The 18,148-nt window shown below is 33.0% G+C and overlaps 1 protein-coding gene across 1 annotated transcript; it reads left to right on the forward strand.

The window, feature by feature from the left end:
* The first annotated feature begins 3,940 nt into the window (after window positions 1–3,940).
* On the forward strand, window positions 3,941–10,809 carry LOC143053646 (uncharacterized). Its single transcript, XM_076226434.1, has 2 exons — window positions 3,941–3,975; window positions 9,658–10,809. The coding sequence occupies exons 1-2, from the start codon at window positions 3,941–3,943 to the stop codon at window positions 10,550–10,552; spliced, it is 930 nt and encodes a 309-aa protein (XP_076082549.1). The 3' UTR covers window positions 10,553–10,809.
* Window positions 10,810–18,148: the final 7,339 nt, after the last annotated feature.

The following is an 18,148-nucleotide window of genomic DNA, read 5'->3' on the forward strand; positions in this document are numbered from 1 at the left end:
TGTGCTTACAACTTTGTATACAGCCATGATCATAACCATTGTAAGCACATCAAACAAATATTTTTAATAACTTTAATGTGTTGCTTATTCTGTTGAGTTTTATGAGCACAAATGAATGTTAACAATCGACAGCTAACTTATTTTGCATATGAATATGTATCTGAACTAGGAAAAGCTTAAGGTTCTTTAAAAAATTGTTAGACAACATTCGAATTATGGTTAACATTTCAATCAATATGCGTCTAAAAATTTTAAGATTTCATTATGGGTCAACGAAAAACATGGCCTTGTGATATTGCCAAAATATAGGTATACACATGGTAAAGACATATTGTAGAAGCGTGAATGTACATAGTTATATGTATAGTTGAAATTTTGGACAACCCGGCTATACATCGTTTTTAAGGAACTTTGTGAAGTTTATTTCTCTAATACATCGATGGATATTTTATCGTTCTTTTTGGTAAGTACCAAAGGAGATAATTAGGAGTTTGTACTATTTCTTATATTTCCCCTATTGTGAATGACGTAGATGTATAGGTGGGAAAATATAACCCATTAACATCTTCGAAACACAACACAATAGTTGAATCGAATGAAATATATTGTTAAAATATTTTCCTTGTTTCTGTGCTTCGTTTCAATTGTGTTATGACCTATTTATGTCCGGTGATTTTAAAGATACCATTTTTTTCATAATTCAAATGTATTTGAAGTACAGGGCTTAAAAATCGGAAACGACATTTCGAAATATCTGAGGGAAAATGCCGGCACATATTTGCTAGACAGTTCACTATTAAAATATCGGCTTTGTTTTATTATTTAGATCAAATTGTTTTTTTTTTAATTTAGATCCATGTAATGAGAAGTCAACCTTAAATGGTAACAATCTACATATCTACAAATTGAGTTAATAAATGTCAGTCCAAAGTCAGTGGATATTTGTTTTCATTTGATGTTTTTTCCGGTTCTTTTTGCTTGAACACATACAAATAAAGGACATAGGAGATTTTTTTCTTAACTCTTCAAAAGAAAAACGAAATACGAAAAATATTCTCTTATTTTAAACAAAACAGGAAATTTACAAAAAACAACATTTTAATTTGATTTGTTCGATTCTCTGCATAGGGCATTTAAAAAAAGTATTTTTCATTACTAGCAGGGTTTATTAGGAGGTAAGGTTATATGAAGGCCGTCTCAATTTCATGCATAGGTAGTTCTTCCTAAAATAATTATTGGTTTTTGTAAATGTGAGTGTTACTTGTTAACATAGGTGAGGTACAATTATTTAAGAAAATAAATCAAATTATCTTTAATTCCTCTAACTTCCCCTGGTGTACTAAGTGCCAACATATTCTTGGTATCAAAAGTAGTTAATGCTTTTCTAATTATTTTGCATTTAACTGTTTTGATTCGAGCGTCACTGTTGAGTCTTAAGTAGACGAAATGCGTGTTTGGCGTACAAAATAAAATGCATTGTATTTGAGAACTGCCTTTTCTAAGCAGATTACATAGTAATGATAAGGTTCAGTTGACATAAATCAGTGAATTGTGAAATATTGTCATTTCCACAAATGTGGCCGAAAAAGTTTTAGAAATTAAGGATTTAAGAGATTTAAATACAATGTTTCTGTACTTCATGTTAATAACAATTAAAACTATGTAGTATTGATTACAAACACATTGCTCGCTGACCGCCGGATTACAATATTTAAAAATTCGTTATTGTTAAACATAAAGACATAAGGCAACTATTTTTGTTACATTGAATTATCAAACCCTTCAAAATTTGTGAAAATAAATCAATTTAATTCAAATATGGATTTGCAAGTTTGCTACACTTATAACTTACTTGAGAGAGTTATGATACATCTGGAAATCGAATGAAAAACATTACAAGCAAAACAAAGGCACGGCAACTAAAAAAGGGAACTCTTCATCGGATTAAGGATAGAACAGTAACAAGAAAGTTGTGATAGAGGACGTACAAGAACGTCAACTGATTCACTTATTACATTGTATATAATGATTTAATTTTAATTTTCATATATAAATCATGTCAAATTACTATAGTTCCACTTATTAATTGGCAAAAACTGAAAAACAAATGGACGGAAATATATAGAGATTTCAGATGGATATTTTGTGCAAAATTTTGATTGTTACCATTTTAAGTTGAGGTACCATTACATGGGTTAAAATCATAAAATAAAATTCTGTCAGATATAATTCGGATAAAAAAAAAAAGAATTCAACAAGGAAGTTATAATTTTTTTACACATCTGTGATTGAAGTTTACTTCTAGGCTCTAGCAAATGTTGATTTAGATCTGTTCTATTCCGATTTGATTATCTAGCCTTAAAATACATTTGAAAATAGGGTAACAATGTGTTGAAAACGCCTTCAATCAGCGGATATTTATTGGTCAAAACAATTTTGTAACAAAGTACAGGAACAAGGAAACCAGTTAAACACTAACAAATTGAAATATTTTGGGTGGTTTTTTAAAAAGAGGTGAAGGATATCAAAAAAAGTAAAATCACATATTTACCGAACTCCGAGGAAATTTCTAAACGGAAAGTCCCTAATCAAATGTCAAAATCAAAAGCTGAAACACATCATACAAATAGATAAAAACTGTCATATTCCTGACCTGGTTCAGGCATTTTCTTATGCAGAAAGGAACATTCAAACTCATAAGTCGAAGATAAACTGTCAACGCCATGGCTAAAAAAAAAAAGACAAACAGGCAAACAACAGTCCACAAAACACAACATTGAAACCAAATAATGAGCTACACAAAACCCACAAAAAATTGGGGTGATCTCAGGTGCTCCGGAATGGTGATCAGAACCTGCTCCACATATGACACCCGTCGTGTTACTCATGTTAGTTCAAATTCAATGAAAAGGGGACGGGATTATAGTTTCGGCAATTAGAACATATTCGTCTTTTTCTGTCAAACGGTCCCCGAGGGTATCACCAGCCCAGTAGTCAGCACTTCGGTGTTAACATGAATATCAGTTATATGGTTATTTTATAAATTTACCAATTGCAAAAGTATGATTTATTTCGAAATACTCAGGATTTTCTTATCTAAGGCGTAGATTACCTTAGCCGTATTTGGCACTACTTTTTGGAATTGTGGGTCCTCAATGCTCTTCAACTTTGTACTTGTGTGATTTTTTACATTTTGATCTGAGCGTCACTGATGAGTCTTATGTAGACGAAACGCACAGATATGCCAATGTGTATTACCATTCAAGACATATGGTTAAGAATAACACAAAATTTAAGATTGACTATTAAACAACACAGTCTCGCATCTCGGATAGTACCAGTCATAGACTTTTAAAATCAATTTGCATTGTAAAATTGATCTTTTCTTAAAATTTCCTATGTCAAAAAAAGATGCCATCAACTTGGGCATTATCCTTCATAAAATATCAGTTCAATTTTAAAACTGTTTTTCTAAATCTAAGACAAAATATACCTATTATGTTTTATACCTAAACCAAACCTGATATTGATATATTATGGACTGAATGAAAATGAAAACAACCATTTGGTCTAATCGGCAAAAAATTCAGACTTTTTCAGAGTATCAAAACATGCGTCATATAAGAGTTTAATACAGTATAACATTAATACAAGTTTTTTTTTCGTTGTCGTGTGTGCATAGTTTCATATGGTAGAATACTACGTGCAATTTGTAGTCGAAAAGAATGGAGAAAATCAATATTAAAGAAACTAGTTTCGTCTATTAATTCAACTTTGGATATATAATCATCGGGGACCACTCAAATAACATCAACAATTCAAAATGAAGCGGTAAAATTAAAATAAACTGCACACTGGAACCTGTGACTGGGCAAACAAAAAGTGTACGCGTTCTTTGCATAATCTTAGAAATGCGATTCTGCTAACCACAAGTCTTATGATGGTAACCGCTGTCTCATACATAGGAATTATGTTGTATGTTTTCACAAAAATGGTCCAAATATTGAATCCTACGATGTATCAATGTCATCTTTTTAAAAGTCGTTTCATGAAGACGTTACAATAAATCGTTTAGATGTGTACTGACTGATATTTGTCTGAAAAACATGATGTATGTATTAGTTGTAATATACTTTTAACTTGCTTTTAGTAACTACAAATACTCTTAGAATGGTACTTTGTGTCTTCTGTCCTCTTGATAGATGTGTTTGTATGTACGTATCGATCGGAATAGTCAAAGTTTCTTCATACGTCGTGTATATATATTTATAAGTTGTAATTACTTTTAACTTGCTTTTAGTAACTACAAATACTCTTCGAATGGTACTTTGTGTCTTCTGTCCTTTGATAGATGTGTTTGTATGTACGTATCGATCGGAATAGTCAAAGTTTCTTCATACTTTGTGTCTTCTGTCCTCTTGATAGATGTGTTTGTATCTACGTATCGATCGGAATAGTCAAAGTTTCTTCATACTTTGTGTCTTCTATCCTCTTGATAGATGTGTTTGTATGTACGTATCGATCGGAATAGTCAAAGTTTCTTCATACGTTGTGTCCTCTTGATATATGTGTTTGTATGTACGTATCGATCGGAATAGTCAAAGTTTCCTCTTGATATATGTGTTTGTATCTACGTATCGATCGGAATAGTCAAAGTTTCCTCTTGATATATGTGTTTGTATCTACGTATCGATCGAAATAGTCAAAGTTTCTTCTTTCATCAGTCATTAGTTGTTGTCTGTCTGCTCGGTTTTCGTTAACTATTTAATCCTGAATCAGGAAGTTTGTTTACTTTTTTATTTTTTTACGTTTTATTATGTCGTTGCCATTTGTATTTATAGCTTACTGCACACCACGAGTTTTCTCATTGTTGAAGATCGTACAGGGACCCATTGTTGCTTACCCCTAATTCATTAGATCTGTGGTGGATTATTGTCTCATTGGCAATCATATCGCTTCTCCTTATGTTTAACTTTGCAGAAACACTGCCATATGTGATGTTGTAGTGGACTTATCTGATGCAATTCTTTTACACTTGAATGTACTATCGAAATTCAAAATAAATTGTCGATGGTTATCCGATTTAGATCAGATATAATCATTATTTTAATCGATGACATGAAAAAGGACAAATTTCTAGCGTCAAACGATATATTTACAATAATTCTCACTTGTTTCTTCATGGTTTATTTGTTAATGACTTAAATGTCTGATTAAAAGACTGTACTGTTACACAACATACAATCATCCGGGTTTTATTTTAAATTACCGCGATCATCAGAATTTGAGATGGAACTTTTTTTTTAGCAATAGTCCTACAAAAAAAGAGATGTATGTCAATAGAAAGATGTAATATCCCCATTTATCGGCAATTTGAACATTTTTTCTTTGCTCTTACTGCCTAAAAATTTTATGATCATGGAAAGGACTTGATACTCGAAAATATGATCAATGACGCCATGTATCAGTGCAGCAATGTCATCTGCTCAAGTCCATCCGTGTCAATTTATTAATGAAATGCACGCGACTTCATTCATATAACCGAACAACTATCCAAATGTTTTGTACGCGTTAATGTTGTTTCGCTTACAATTTCATTTTACTTCATATTCTTAAGCCAAAAAACAACATAAAAGTTGAGACAAATTGCCGATAAAAAAAATAATAGCATTTTTTTATACTGACTTCATCAGCTCGAATATCAGCTCGTCCTAGCGGCCCGCTTGATATTCTCTCTGATCAAGTTTTATTCCACATTGGCTAGAGGTATAGGGGGAGGGTTGAGATCTCACAACACATGTTTAACCCCGCCGCATTTTTGCGCATGTCCCAAGTCAGAAACCTCTGGCCTTTGTTAGTCTTGTATGTTTTTTTTTTAAATTTTGGTTCATTTATATGTTTCGGAGTTTAGTGTGACGTCCTTGTTTACTGAACTAGTATACATTTTTAAGGGGCCAGCTGAAGCCCGTCTCCGGGTGCGAGATTTTCTCGCTGTGTTGAAGACCCATGGGTGGCCATCGGCTGTTTTTTTGCTCTTTGGTCGGGTTGGTGTCTCTTTGACACATTCCCCGTTTCCACTCTCAATTCCATTATTCTATATATATCGGCCGTCCTGGCAAGCTAAGGTGTCTACTTCTGTAGCAATCAACTGGTGTATACTGAATTTAAATGAAACGTTAAAGGCTGATTTGTTTTCGTAAATGCTTAAACATGACCACATTTGAAATCTCAATACCTTTTCCATGAGTTTCAAGTTTCCATTTCTTAGTATTATGTGACATATGAATATTTGATCACCGTGGCTAATTTTCGCTTAATTTAATACTGCATATTTTTGTTTTTAGATTTTGATATCTCAAGACTTAACACCAAATGGACGCCAATATGATGGGACTTCGGATGGATATTTTGTACATAATGTGTAGACATGTGTTGATTGCTACCATTTTAAGTTGGGTATCATTACATGGAATAAAAACATAAAATAAATTTCTATCCGATATAATACAGACAAAAAAGACCCTTAAAATAACGAAGTTATTATAATTATTTCATTTGCAAATCTTTAATTGACGTTTTCCTGTTGTTAAATCTGATCTGGAACTAGGCTTTTCCGATTTGATTGTCTAGCGCTTGAAATACAATTGAAAATGGGGAACCAATTTGTTTTATTTTATATTAGCGATCATTAAGTGGTCAAAACAAATTTTTTAACGAAGTACATGAACAGGGAAATCATGTTAACACTCACACATTTGTGGTATTATGACTGGATTTTAAAATAGAGGCAAATGATACTAAAACATGCAAAAGGCCATTTAAACTCATAAATAAACTGCTATGATTAAAAAAAAGAAAAGACAAAAAGACAAACAGACAAACAACAGTACACAAAACACAACATAAAAAACCAAAGACTGAGCAACTCAACTCAAAATCAATCAAAATTTGGGGGTGATCTCAGGTGCTCCGGAAGGGTAATTAGATCCTACTCCAAATGTGGCACCCGTCGTGTTGCTTATGTTAGTACAAACCCAATGATATGTCTAATTCGATCGGTCATATTCGGATAAAAGGGGACGGGATTGAGGTTACGACAATTGGAACATATCCGTTGTCATCTGTGACCAGTTAACCAACTCGTGAAAGCGTCCGTAAAATTTACGAAGGGACGATTTATCTTCACCACTTAGAACATGAGGTTTAATAGCTTCCTTGTGAGCAACAATCCTCTATCAAGGAAATGATGATAGAATATACAAGCCCTGGAATATCGTAGCAACTGTGAGATATAGATTTCAATAAACAATTAATTTCCCCATAGGCGACAATGATAGCCTTTTTCGAGACACAGACTTTAGACAGTTGATGTTTTTAACGAAACCTTGCTAGAATTAAAGAAAAATTATTCGGAAAGTATTTTTTGGTCCTAAGTTATTTGTACTCATCTCTTTTGCCTATCAATTTTGCACTTAAAACACGTGTCTCATCCTAGCGTAGAAAAGACATCTCAGTTCCGTTAGGGCTAAGGAAAATATATTATTTTGCCTTTGGTATAATGCAGAGTGCACGAAGTCTCTAATAATAAGAAATACTGGTGCACATATCGACCAATCAGGATTAGCCATACTCTTAATTCTGAATACCATGGTATCTTCATAAAATGGATGCGCCCATAATATTTAAGGGTTGATTGTAACCTATATACTACGCATGCAAGCGCTGCTGGAATGATGCTTTTAATTTCATTTTAAATATATCGTGGTTCCACATTCATCACATTAATGGTTTTTGGTAGCGTGGTCATGATCACCTCTGAGTGCACGAGGCCTTAGATTTGATCCGCGGCAGAGATAAAAATCTTAGAACTGATTTATAGATTTTATAGATAATTACGCAGCGCACAGCTGTTTAAATTAACAGTAATTCTAATTCTATTTGTTTTGGTTTCAGAATAATGTGCTCTGTTATGAGTAATATCGTCTTGCTGTGGACTATGTTCCAAAATATGAGTTACAACATTAAAAATCAGACTCATCGTGTCGGTCCCGTAAAAAGCCGGATATTCGATATTTGCTTGAACATTTGTTTTAGCTATGTTCATGTTATTCGTTTAGAATATTTCCTGTTGGTACCTCTATTGAAGATTATATCGAGATTTTATTTCTTTTGATTATAATTGCACCAAAATACATGAATGGATGTAAATATATTCGTACCTGTCAATCGGGGAATTTTTTTTATAAATGTTCTCACCGATATCTAACCTAAGACAGTTGCAACCTTTGTTAAAACAATTATTTATTAGTTCATAAACTAGAAATATTGAAACAGAATGTATAATTTGAAAAAAACCAGTTCGAACAATCTAATTACTGATACTACTTGGTATCAACTATTCTCCGTGACTAATAAACCCATAGCAACGGTGTCGACATGTGAATAAAAAAACAGTTAACTGATATCGATGGGAAAATGATACCGGAAAATATTTACCACGTTTTCTCGAAAAATATAAACAAAGATTGGAACGCCAATGATATAAACCTTCTGAAGTCACAAGAGGAACAGTCAAAACCTTTTTAGGTCAGCTTTTCCAGTCGGAGAAACAATCTAAGTTTCTGTAGAAACTAGCCAAAGCTTCACAAGGAGTCTAAGAAATCAACATCAATTTTCTGTTCATTAGCTTTATCAAATGAGAAGTATTTTTTTTTATTTTTTGAATCAATAGAAAAATAATAATATAAATTCAAATACGAAAGTTTTTTTTTGGATTCAGTTCACATATATCAAAACAAATATAAGTTCTTGAGAGCTTTTGTTTTTATATATAATTAATAACATTTACATGATTTTTAAACACAGAACATGCAGACAAGATATATGAGCAGCAATTATATTTTCACATGCATAGATACAGCACATGTACTGGCATATTGAAATATATGCAAAGCACTACCAAACTACAAATCTAAACATGCCAAAACTGTTTTTTTTTAAAGAAGGTTACTCATTAGCATTTTTATCTACATTCAGGCAGAACGAAAATAGTATAATACAGATTAAGCGAAATCATATACATCAAAAGAAATACTTAATAAAGACCATCTTAGCCTCGAAACCATTTGAAGATTTAAGATCAAGAAGGTTCGCGTAAAGATTTTTGGGAATGAAATATTTAGTTGTTGCTACATATAAAGATATATCCATAAATATGTACATTTAATTGGAATTGTGGTCACATACCAATTTTAAATCCCAAAATTCTTATTTCATTCTGTATATGAAAATAAGAATTGTATAAGTGTGGTGTGTATTGAGAAAAAAAACTTCGAAGCGAACACAACAAAATTAAAAAAAAAATATTTTAAATTATTATAATATTCTTTTTAATTTGTAATTTTCAGCATGGAATCAAACTCAACGAACGATACTCAAATCAGTTTGGATGACATAGATTATCAGCAATTTCTGAAGAAAGATATCCACGCCACAGTCTTTCTTATTCTTCTTTCAATAATTGGAAGTGTAGGCAATATCCATACGATCTTAGTTTATCTTTTCTCGCCGATTATGGCGAAACTAGCGGTTCGATTTTTCATCCTATGGATCGCCTCTATTGACCTTACAGCATGTTTGTTTTGTATGCCTTTTGAGATTTTTCACATCCGGTACAGCTATACCTTTTCGTCAGTATGCTTGTAAATTCTTTCGATTCTTGAATCATGTCGTCACTCTGGATTCCGGTGGACTTCTAACCGCCATTGCAATTGAAAGATTTCGGATTAACACCAAACAATTGCATCGGAACACGAGAAAACCCGAGACTTGGATAAATATTATATCAGGTATAATAATTGGGGTTGCTGTGGTATTATCGATTCCAGCGTTTGTATTTTATGGTTTGAATGAAAAGGAAACTAGCATTCTTGGTTTGACGGGTAGAGACTGCACTATTTTATCTGAGTATCAAAATTTACGCACTGCTGTTTCATACTCCGGCGTCGTGATTCTTCTGAGTACTATTTGTGTCATTATATGTGTGGTTATATATGGAAAAATATTGTATGTGATATGTACTCAAATGAAGAAAGAGAAAAAACGAAAAGACAAACCAAATCACTACCATGTAAATGAGTCCACGTCCGACCTGAAATCATTTAATACGCAAGCGATCTCAACAATTAATAATAGTGAGGTGGAACTTAGAAATGTACAAACAGAGGTGACTGGAAAGTCGAAAGATAAGTCGTCAAAAACAGCCAGCAAATACAAGAAAGGGAGACGACTTACTATAAGCCTTATAGTGGCAACTGCAGTTTCGTACACAGGATATTTAATTTATGTGTTCACAATTTTGGTAAAAATTACGAATCCTAGATTGTACGAAAACAGTATCCGACCAGCAACTGCGATCCTTCTACGTGCGTATTTCATCAACAATGCATCTAATCCTATTGTCTTTTGTCTCATTGACAAGACTTTCCGAAAGGAATGCTTGAAATTATACAAGAAAACAATATGTGCTAAGAAATTGTTCCAAATGTATTAATGATACATGTAACAATATGAGCAACAACATAATGTATACAATACTTTGACCGTTTATAATAGCCATGCCGCATTGTAGATTAATGCTTGGATAAAAAGGAAAACTGCGGCCATATTTCGTCTATTTTTCCATGATTCTTAAATCTTGGAAAGGCCAGTGCTTACCACTCAGATTCGACTTTGTACCACAAACTACAAAACAAATAGCATATGAGTCATGTTAGATGATATTCGTATTAAAAATCACACTAAAAAATATCTAAGTGAAGCAATGTATAGTCTGTACAATTGTCTTCTAATGTTAACTATGCCAAACAAAAAATGTGTTTCGCTTCTCCAAATACGATACTAAATTGAACAGCATGAATTATATCCTGAAGCTACCATACACGATGTAGTTTGTCATGGTCATGTTTAATTGTTATGTTTCAAGGAGCATCTGGGAAATCGTTTTGGAGAGAAAAAGATTCATAATATCCTTCCCGTCATCTGACTAGGATTTATGTCGATACTTCCGTTTCTCGTTTTATCACGGCGACAATACTAACATTTTCTAAATTTACCACCTTTTTATTATAAAGACCTGGATAAAACAGTTATGTGTGGGGATAGTACTTTATTATTCTGTTTTAAAAATTGACACCCAATAGTATTATGACCAACTTCCAACGGAGCTTGTTTATTTTATCCATGCCCACCGTCATTTTACACCAAATTTATGAAATTTTGGAAGTCTTATCGAATAATCCTTTAGAAAATATTTCAATAGGTTTCAAAATTTATATTGTGAATATACACACTGCTGTTATTCATAAATAGTAAAACATTCATAGATAGTAAAAAATACAGTATAAATCACAGCGCTCCTAATTCGAATACCTCTACCAACCTAAAGCTGGGAAAATGTAAAATAGTACCGTTTTCCCATAACGCCAATAGGAAAACTTTGGATGACTCCGATCTCTCCTTGTATACGGAATTGGCTGAACTGTGACGAATGCCAATAAATGACGCAATTGATTTGAAGTACATTTCTTTAGAACACTGCGAATAAAAGAAAAATACTTTTACAGTTTAGTGTACTACGTTGAGGACAAATTATATCAAAATTATACAAAACTTCTTGAGCTAACTCTAAATATTGATACAATAATATGATGTGGAGGACTTTACTTCAATGTAACAGCTTCTGGTGTTCTCATTTTTACATTTTCTAACATGACCAGGTTACTTTTTTTCATTTAAATTCAAGCCACAATTTTTCCAATGTGATTGCACTCCTATTTGCTATTTTATGCATTACAAATGCAGAAATAAATTAGGAAGGTGTATGTACAAAATAGTTTGTAAATAATACACTGTTCATACAAGGGACTTTATTAGTCACTCAGCAACACAAATCTAAGGGCAAACATTGTGTTATCAAGGCAATTGTTTATTGGACGAGAGATGTCACTTAAAGTCGACACATTATCAGAACAATTCACCAAAACGTATCTAAATTAAACAAAAATAGATGAAAAAAACCAACTTGTGAGAACATGGTCACTGAACAAAAGTTATAACCAAAAGAAACACACACAAAAACCCCATCCAAACAACGACGTAACATAAATAATTCCTTTGACAAACGGAACAGAGTCAATAATTTAACGTGAAAAACAGTGTGAATTTTGGAAAATAAACAATATTACCCACTTTACTTGTCCTCGATTTTTCCTGTGTTTATATTCTTCGTATTCTTTCAACAAAGAATAGCTTACAAAATGTCAACGAGAAATGTATGAGGGTCTGGATTGGGTTTACAGAATAGAGAATAATGTACAAAAAGGGCCGAAAAAGGTACACAAAATTTATTAAAGAATATCTACTTATAAAAGTATGCACACACAAAACATAATAATGGGGTGCTAAAATACAAAATCAATAATAATGAGCAAAAAAATAAAGAAAAAAGAAAATATGTAGAATTATCGAAGAATGAAGAATTAATCGACACCATCCAGACCTTTTAGCTTATTGATTTGCGAAGAAAAACATTATATCATAACTTGTTTTGTTATATCTCAACCCCGCCCCCTACACCTCTAGCCAAAGTAGAACAAGCAAACGCACAGCAATACGCACATTTAAACTCCGTTTAAAGAAGTCCGAGTCCGATGAAATAGTAACAAAAAATAAAAAATAAGCAAAATAACAATGATACATTTATTAAATGACTACTAGCAGTTACTGCCATGCCAGCTCCAGACCTCAATTAAACTGGATGGAAGCTTATGTCTTTATCATATGAAATCAAGTACAATCTCTCCCGTTAGTATTACAATTATAAACCTTACTTACAAAATACGAAAATACCCAGATGGAGACAGAAAATATAATTAATGCATGCATGCCAATAAATTCTGAAAGTACAATAGAATTTGGTCCCAGTGAAGAATCACACTGAATCTTCCAGAAAATATACTGAAGATGATATTATCAAAATGCTGGACATTTTGATCGACAATATATTTGTTGAGTTTGGAGGATTTATATTTCAACAGACAATCGGTATTCCAATGGGTACTAATTGTGCACCCCTGTTGGCTGATTTTTTTTTGTACTCGTATGAAGCAGAATTCATTCAGAACCTTCTAAAAGACAAAAAGAAAAAACACCTTGCAAAATTCTTTAATTTTACTTTCCGATATATTGATGATGTTCTATCATTGAATAACCCATACTTCAGCCAATACTTACATCTCATATATCCCAGTGAACTTGAAATTAAGGATACTACTGATACTAGAAGGACTGCTTCATACCTTGATCTTTTCCTCAATATTGACGTAGATGGACGACATCACACGAAAATCTATGACAAACGGGACGATTTCAACTTCCCAATTATCAATTTCCCATTTCTCAGCAATAACATACCATCTGCCCCTTCGTATGGTGTTTACATATCACGATTGATACGCTATTCACGTGCTTGTTCACACTATACGGACTTCATATACAGGAGTGTGCTCCTTACGCAGAAACTACTCCAACAAAGTTATGAGGAGGACAGATTAAAATTGACACTCCGTAAATTTTATGGACACCATCACGAATTGGTGGATCCATACGATGTGTCTTTAACCAAACTAGCTAAGGACATTTTTACCACATGGTAGATTGTGGTTTGTCATTATGTCGTATAATCTTTTGATTACCAAACGTGACTTATTCCCGATTGTGACTGTTTTGCTGAGTGTGAATTCGCATTACTATAAGACGTGTTACGGTACTTGTCTATCCCATATTCATGTATTTAGTTTAAATGTTTAATGTTATATTTGTAATTCTCATCGGATTTTGTCAAATGAGTTGACGTTTTTTTCTGTTATATTTATGTGTTATGGAAAGAAAAATTAATCACCGCCGTCATTTATTAGTTTTAATTTTGGTCAACGTAATCTGTACGATAATTTACGTTTGAAGTTGGATTCATAACAAACTGGAAATATATATATTATAGTTAATTGCTATTAATAAGTATTGCAATATGCATTGTGTTTAAATGCAATATCAGTATTTAGTTCTATTATAATCTTTAATCAATCCTAATTCTATCTTACTTTTGAGATATAGTTTTTCATATGCGACGTCATTCTTCTGATTTTTCAGAAATTTCATAAATTCAAATGTGACGTAATTTTTAATGCCTTTTCACCATCGTATGTGACGTCATTTTCACAATTTACTGCGTTGAGGCCTGGACTGAGTCGGGTGTGTCTATTCTGTGTTGGTCTTTGCATTATGTGTTCGTGTTTGTTTTCTGTAATGAGTTAATACTTCAGTTTCATTATGTATATCTCTTATATTCATTTGATAAAATTTACTGTTTGCAATAGTATTAATTGTTCTAAATGATAGGGATGTTCTTATCCCAAGCATAAAAACATAGCCGTATTTGACACAGCCTTTTTCAACTTTTGATCTTCAGTGCTGTACAACTTTGTACTTTTTTTCGCTTTCGATCTTTTATATCTGGGCGTCACTGGTGAGTCTTGTGTGGACGATGCGCGTTTTTGACGTATTGAATTTTAAACCTGATGCTTTTTGTTATTCATTAATCATGTGTTTCTTTGTCTAATACGTTCTCCTATTTATTTGTATTGTAGTCCTGTAATATTATGTTGTCATTTCAATGTTATATTTAACATTGTCATTAAAGTGCGAGGTTTGAAATGCCACAAAACCAGGATCAACCCACCATTTTTTCCTTTAAAATGTCCTGTACCAGTCAGGAATATGGCCATTGTTATATTATTGTTCGTTTCTGTGTGTGTGTTACATTTTAACGTTGTGTCGTTTGTTTTCTCTTATTTTTGAGTGTAATTTCACATTGCGATAAGACGTGTCACGGTACTTGTCTATCTCAAATTCATGTATTTGGTTTTGATGTTATATTTGTTATTCTCGTTGGATTTTGTCTGATGCTTGGTCCGTTTCTGTGTGTGTTACATTTTAGTGTTGTGTCCTTGGTCTCCTCTTATATTTAATGCGTTTCCCTCGGTTTTAGTTTGTTACCCCGATTTTGTTTTTGTCCATGGATTTATGAGTTTTGAACAGCGGTATACTACTGTTGCCTTTCTTTATACTTCTGCTTATCAATCTACATAAAAAAGTGCCCGTACCAAGTCAGGAATATGACAGTTGTTATCCATTCGTTTGATGTGTTTAAGCTTTTGATTTTGACATTTGATTAGGGCTTTCCGTTTTGAATTTTTCTTGGAGTTCAGTATTTTTGTGATTTGACTTTTTTCTGATAAAAATATAGAAATTGGTCCAAATGACAATCAGGATGACGCAGACGTTGAAATACCAATAATACGTGATATGAAGCGTGCGTTGTCTGGTCAACAGATATAATCCGAATTTCTTATCAAGAAAACGAACGAGAAAGTATCTGACCTGACTGTGTGGGATACTGTCTGTATATCAATTTCTCAGTTTTATCGTGCCTCAACTGATCCTCGAAATATCTTAGCTCATTCTTTTGATAGAGTTAAGTCACTCCAAATTGATATGTCATAGTGTGTCTTTCTATGTTGTGATGTTACACTATTGTTTCAATTAAGGGTGAAGGCTTGGTACCATTAACACGTTTCAACCCGCTGCAATTGGTTGTACCTGTACTAATAGTTATCAAAGGTATCAGGATTATAATTTAATAAGTCCAGAATCTGATGTTCAGTATATGTCGTTTGTTGATGTGGTTCATTAGTGTTTTTCGAATTTTTATATAGATTAGACCGTTAGGTTTCCAGTTTGCATGGTTTTACACAAGTACTTTTTTGACGCTCTTTATAGCTTACTGTTCGGTGTGAGCCAAGGCACAGTGTTAAGGACCGTCCCTTGACCTATAATGGTTTACTGTTATAAATTGTGACTTTGGATGGAGAGTTGTCTCATTGGCACTCATACAACATCTTCCTATATCTACTTAGGGGTAATTATTGAACCTGAAGAATTTGGGTACCGCATTTGAACCGCGAGTGTAGAAGTTTAAACTAGATATTTGTCGAGAAATCAAATTGAAGCTTTTAAAGACACATCTATATTCGCAGCAACAGTGACTGAGCTTGAAATTGTCAAATCTGCCGTTTCCGTTCTTTAACTTTAGATTGCCACCAACCAAATGTAATAAAACTCATAAACAATACATAAAACGATCTTAACTTCTTGAATGCTGCATCTGCATAGTTGACTTATTTACAATTTGGTGCATCTGTGGCCTATGGTGCAATGATAGAAAGTGTATGGTGCTATGACGTATGATGTAATGTGTACGGCAGAAGCAGTTTGTTTTACTCATTTCATATACATGTATATATATCATGTATATAATTGTGCCCTTTTTTCAGAATTTAAAAAAAACATGTTAAAAAAAATCTGTACCATGTTAGGAATACGATAGTTGTTATCCATTTGTTTGATGTGTTTGAGCTTTTTATTTTGGCATTTGATAAGGGTATTTCCGTTTTGAATTTTCCTTGGAGGTCGGTATTTTTGTTATTTTACTTTTCTCTCCAACTTATGTTCTTCTATTTCTTCATTACAATATGTTTTGATATTAATTAGAAAGGTGTGATATGGTTTCAATGAGAAAACTTTATACCAGAGTCGAATAAGGTCACCGTACAACATACGCTATCAAATGGCCATAAAAGGGCAAAGCGAAATGTAAACCATTTCAAGTCAAGAAAATGAACGGCTTGATTTATATAAAAATTTGAAAAAACCCCACTATCACTGAATTGCGACTGCTGACTTTGAACAGGAACTTATCGAATGTGGTGAGTTCTACATGATTTCAATACGCTTCGCCTTGTACCAAGTCAAGAAAATGGCCATTGTTACATTATAGTTCGTTTCTGTGTGTGTTACATTTTGGTGTTGTGTTTCTGTTGTGTCGTAGTTCTCTTATATTTGATACGTTTCCCTCAGTTTTAGTTTGTAACCCGGATTTGTTTTTTTCTCTATCGATTTATGAATTTCGAACAGCGGTATACTACTGTTGCCTTTATTGCCTCCTTAACAACCTGCAACATTGGTGTAACAACACACCCAAAACCCCCGGTAAAACGAGTGATAAAACTATTGACTGACCACATTTTATTCGTAATCATCCATCAAATCAGATAATGTTTATAGATAAAGGAAGATGTGGTATGAGTGCCAATGACACAACTCTCCATCCAAGTCACAATTTATACAAGTAAACTATTATAAGTCAAGGTACGGCCTTCAACACGGAGCCTTGGCTCACACCGTACATCAAGCTATAAAGGGCCCCAGAAATTACTAGTGTAAAACCATTCAAACGGGAAAACCAACGGTCTTATCTACATTAAAACAAGAAAACTTTTTTGTTTTAAAAAGATTATTCATCATTAAGACAGCAACTATTCAACAAAAACATATATAAAAACTCACCATCATGCAGCAGTCCTCAACGTTATAACGAACACCTTCTATTAGTAATATGATTGTTCCCATACATATTTTACAAAAACGCTTAGACGTACGTGTCAATTGTTAAACTATAAATCAGTATCGGAAAGCATTAGTTGTCTTGAATAAAGGAGTAGGTCCGGTAAGGGCCGATTTTGGCCCCAAATTTCAGTTTCATCTAACGAGATATTTAGGACACTTTTTAAACACTTAAGTGTCTATTTTAATTGATTCGATTAGTTTATGCTAAAGATTTTGACTGATTCAGTCATTAAAAACGCTCCGATTGAAGCTTAAATATGAAAAATCTATCAAATATGCCAAAAAACGTCACTTTTCAGATGGTTTTCGTCAAAAATAAAAGTGGCCGCATCCGTGTTCATCCTCAACCTTTATATATGTTATGTATTATCATCAAATACAACTTACATTTCAATATTATGAATGAACACGAATGCGGCCCCTTTCATTTAAGACGGAAACCGTCTAAAATTTAACTAAAATGCTATAATTGTGAAGATTTCAGTAATTTAGCATGACTTTATGATGCTAGTACACGATATATGTGCCTTGTATTGTCAAAAACAGCACATATTTATATAGCAGA

This window comes from Mytilus galloprovincialis, chromosome 12 (genome assembly GCF_965363235.1).
Source record: "Mytilus galloprovincialis chromosome 12, xbMytGall1.hap1.1, whole genome shotgun sequence".
In the NCBI taxonomy this organism is placed as follows: domain Eukaryota; kingdom Metazoa; phylum Mollusca; class Bivalvia; order Mytilida; family Mytilidae; genus Mytilus; species Mytilus galloprovincialis.

What these genes read in the sequence shown, in the direction of transcription:
- LOC143053646 (XM_076226434.1), top strand. Translation starts at nt 3,941, where the DNA reads ATGGTAACCGCTGTCTCATACATAGGAATTATGTT. An exon ending in TCATACATAGGAATTATGTT is followed by an intron (nt 3,976 to 9,657) that starts GTATGTTTTCAC and finishes ATGCCTTTTGAG; the next exon opens with ATTTTTCACATCCGGTACAG.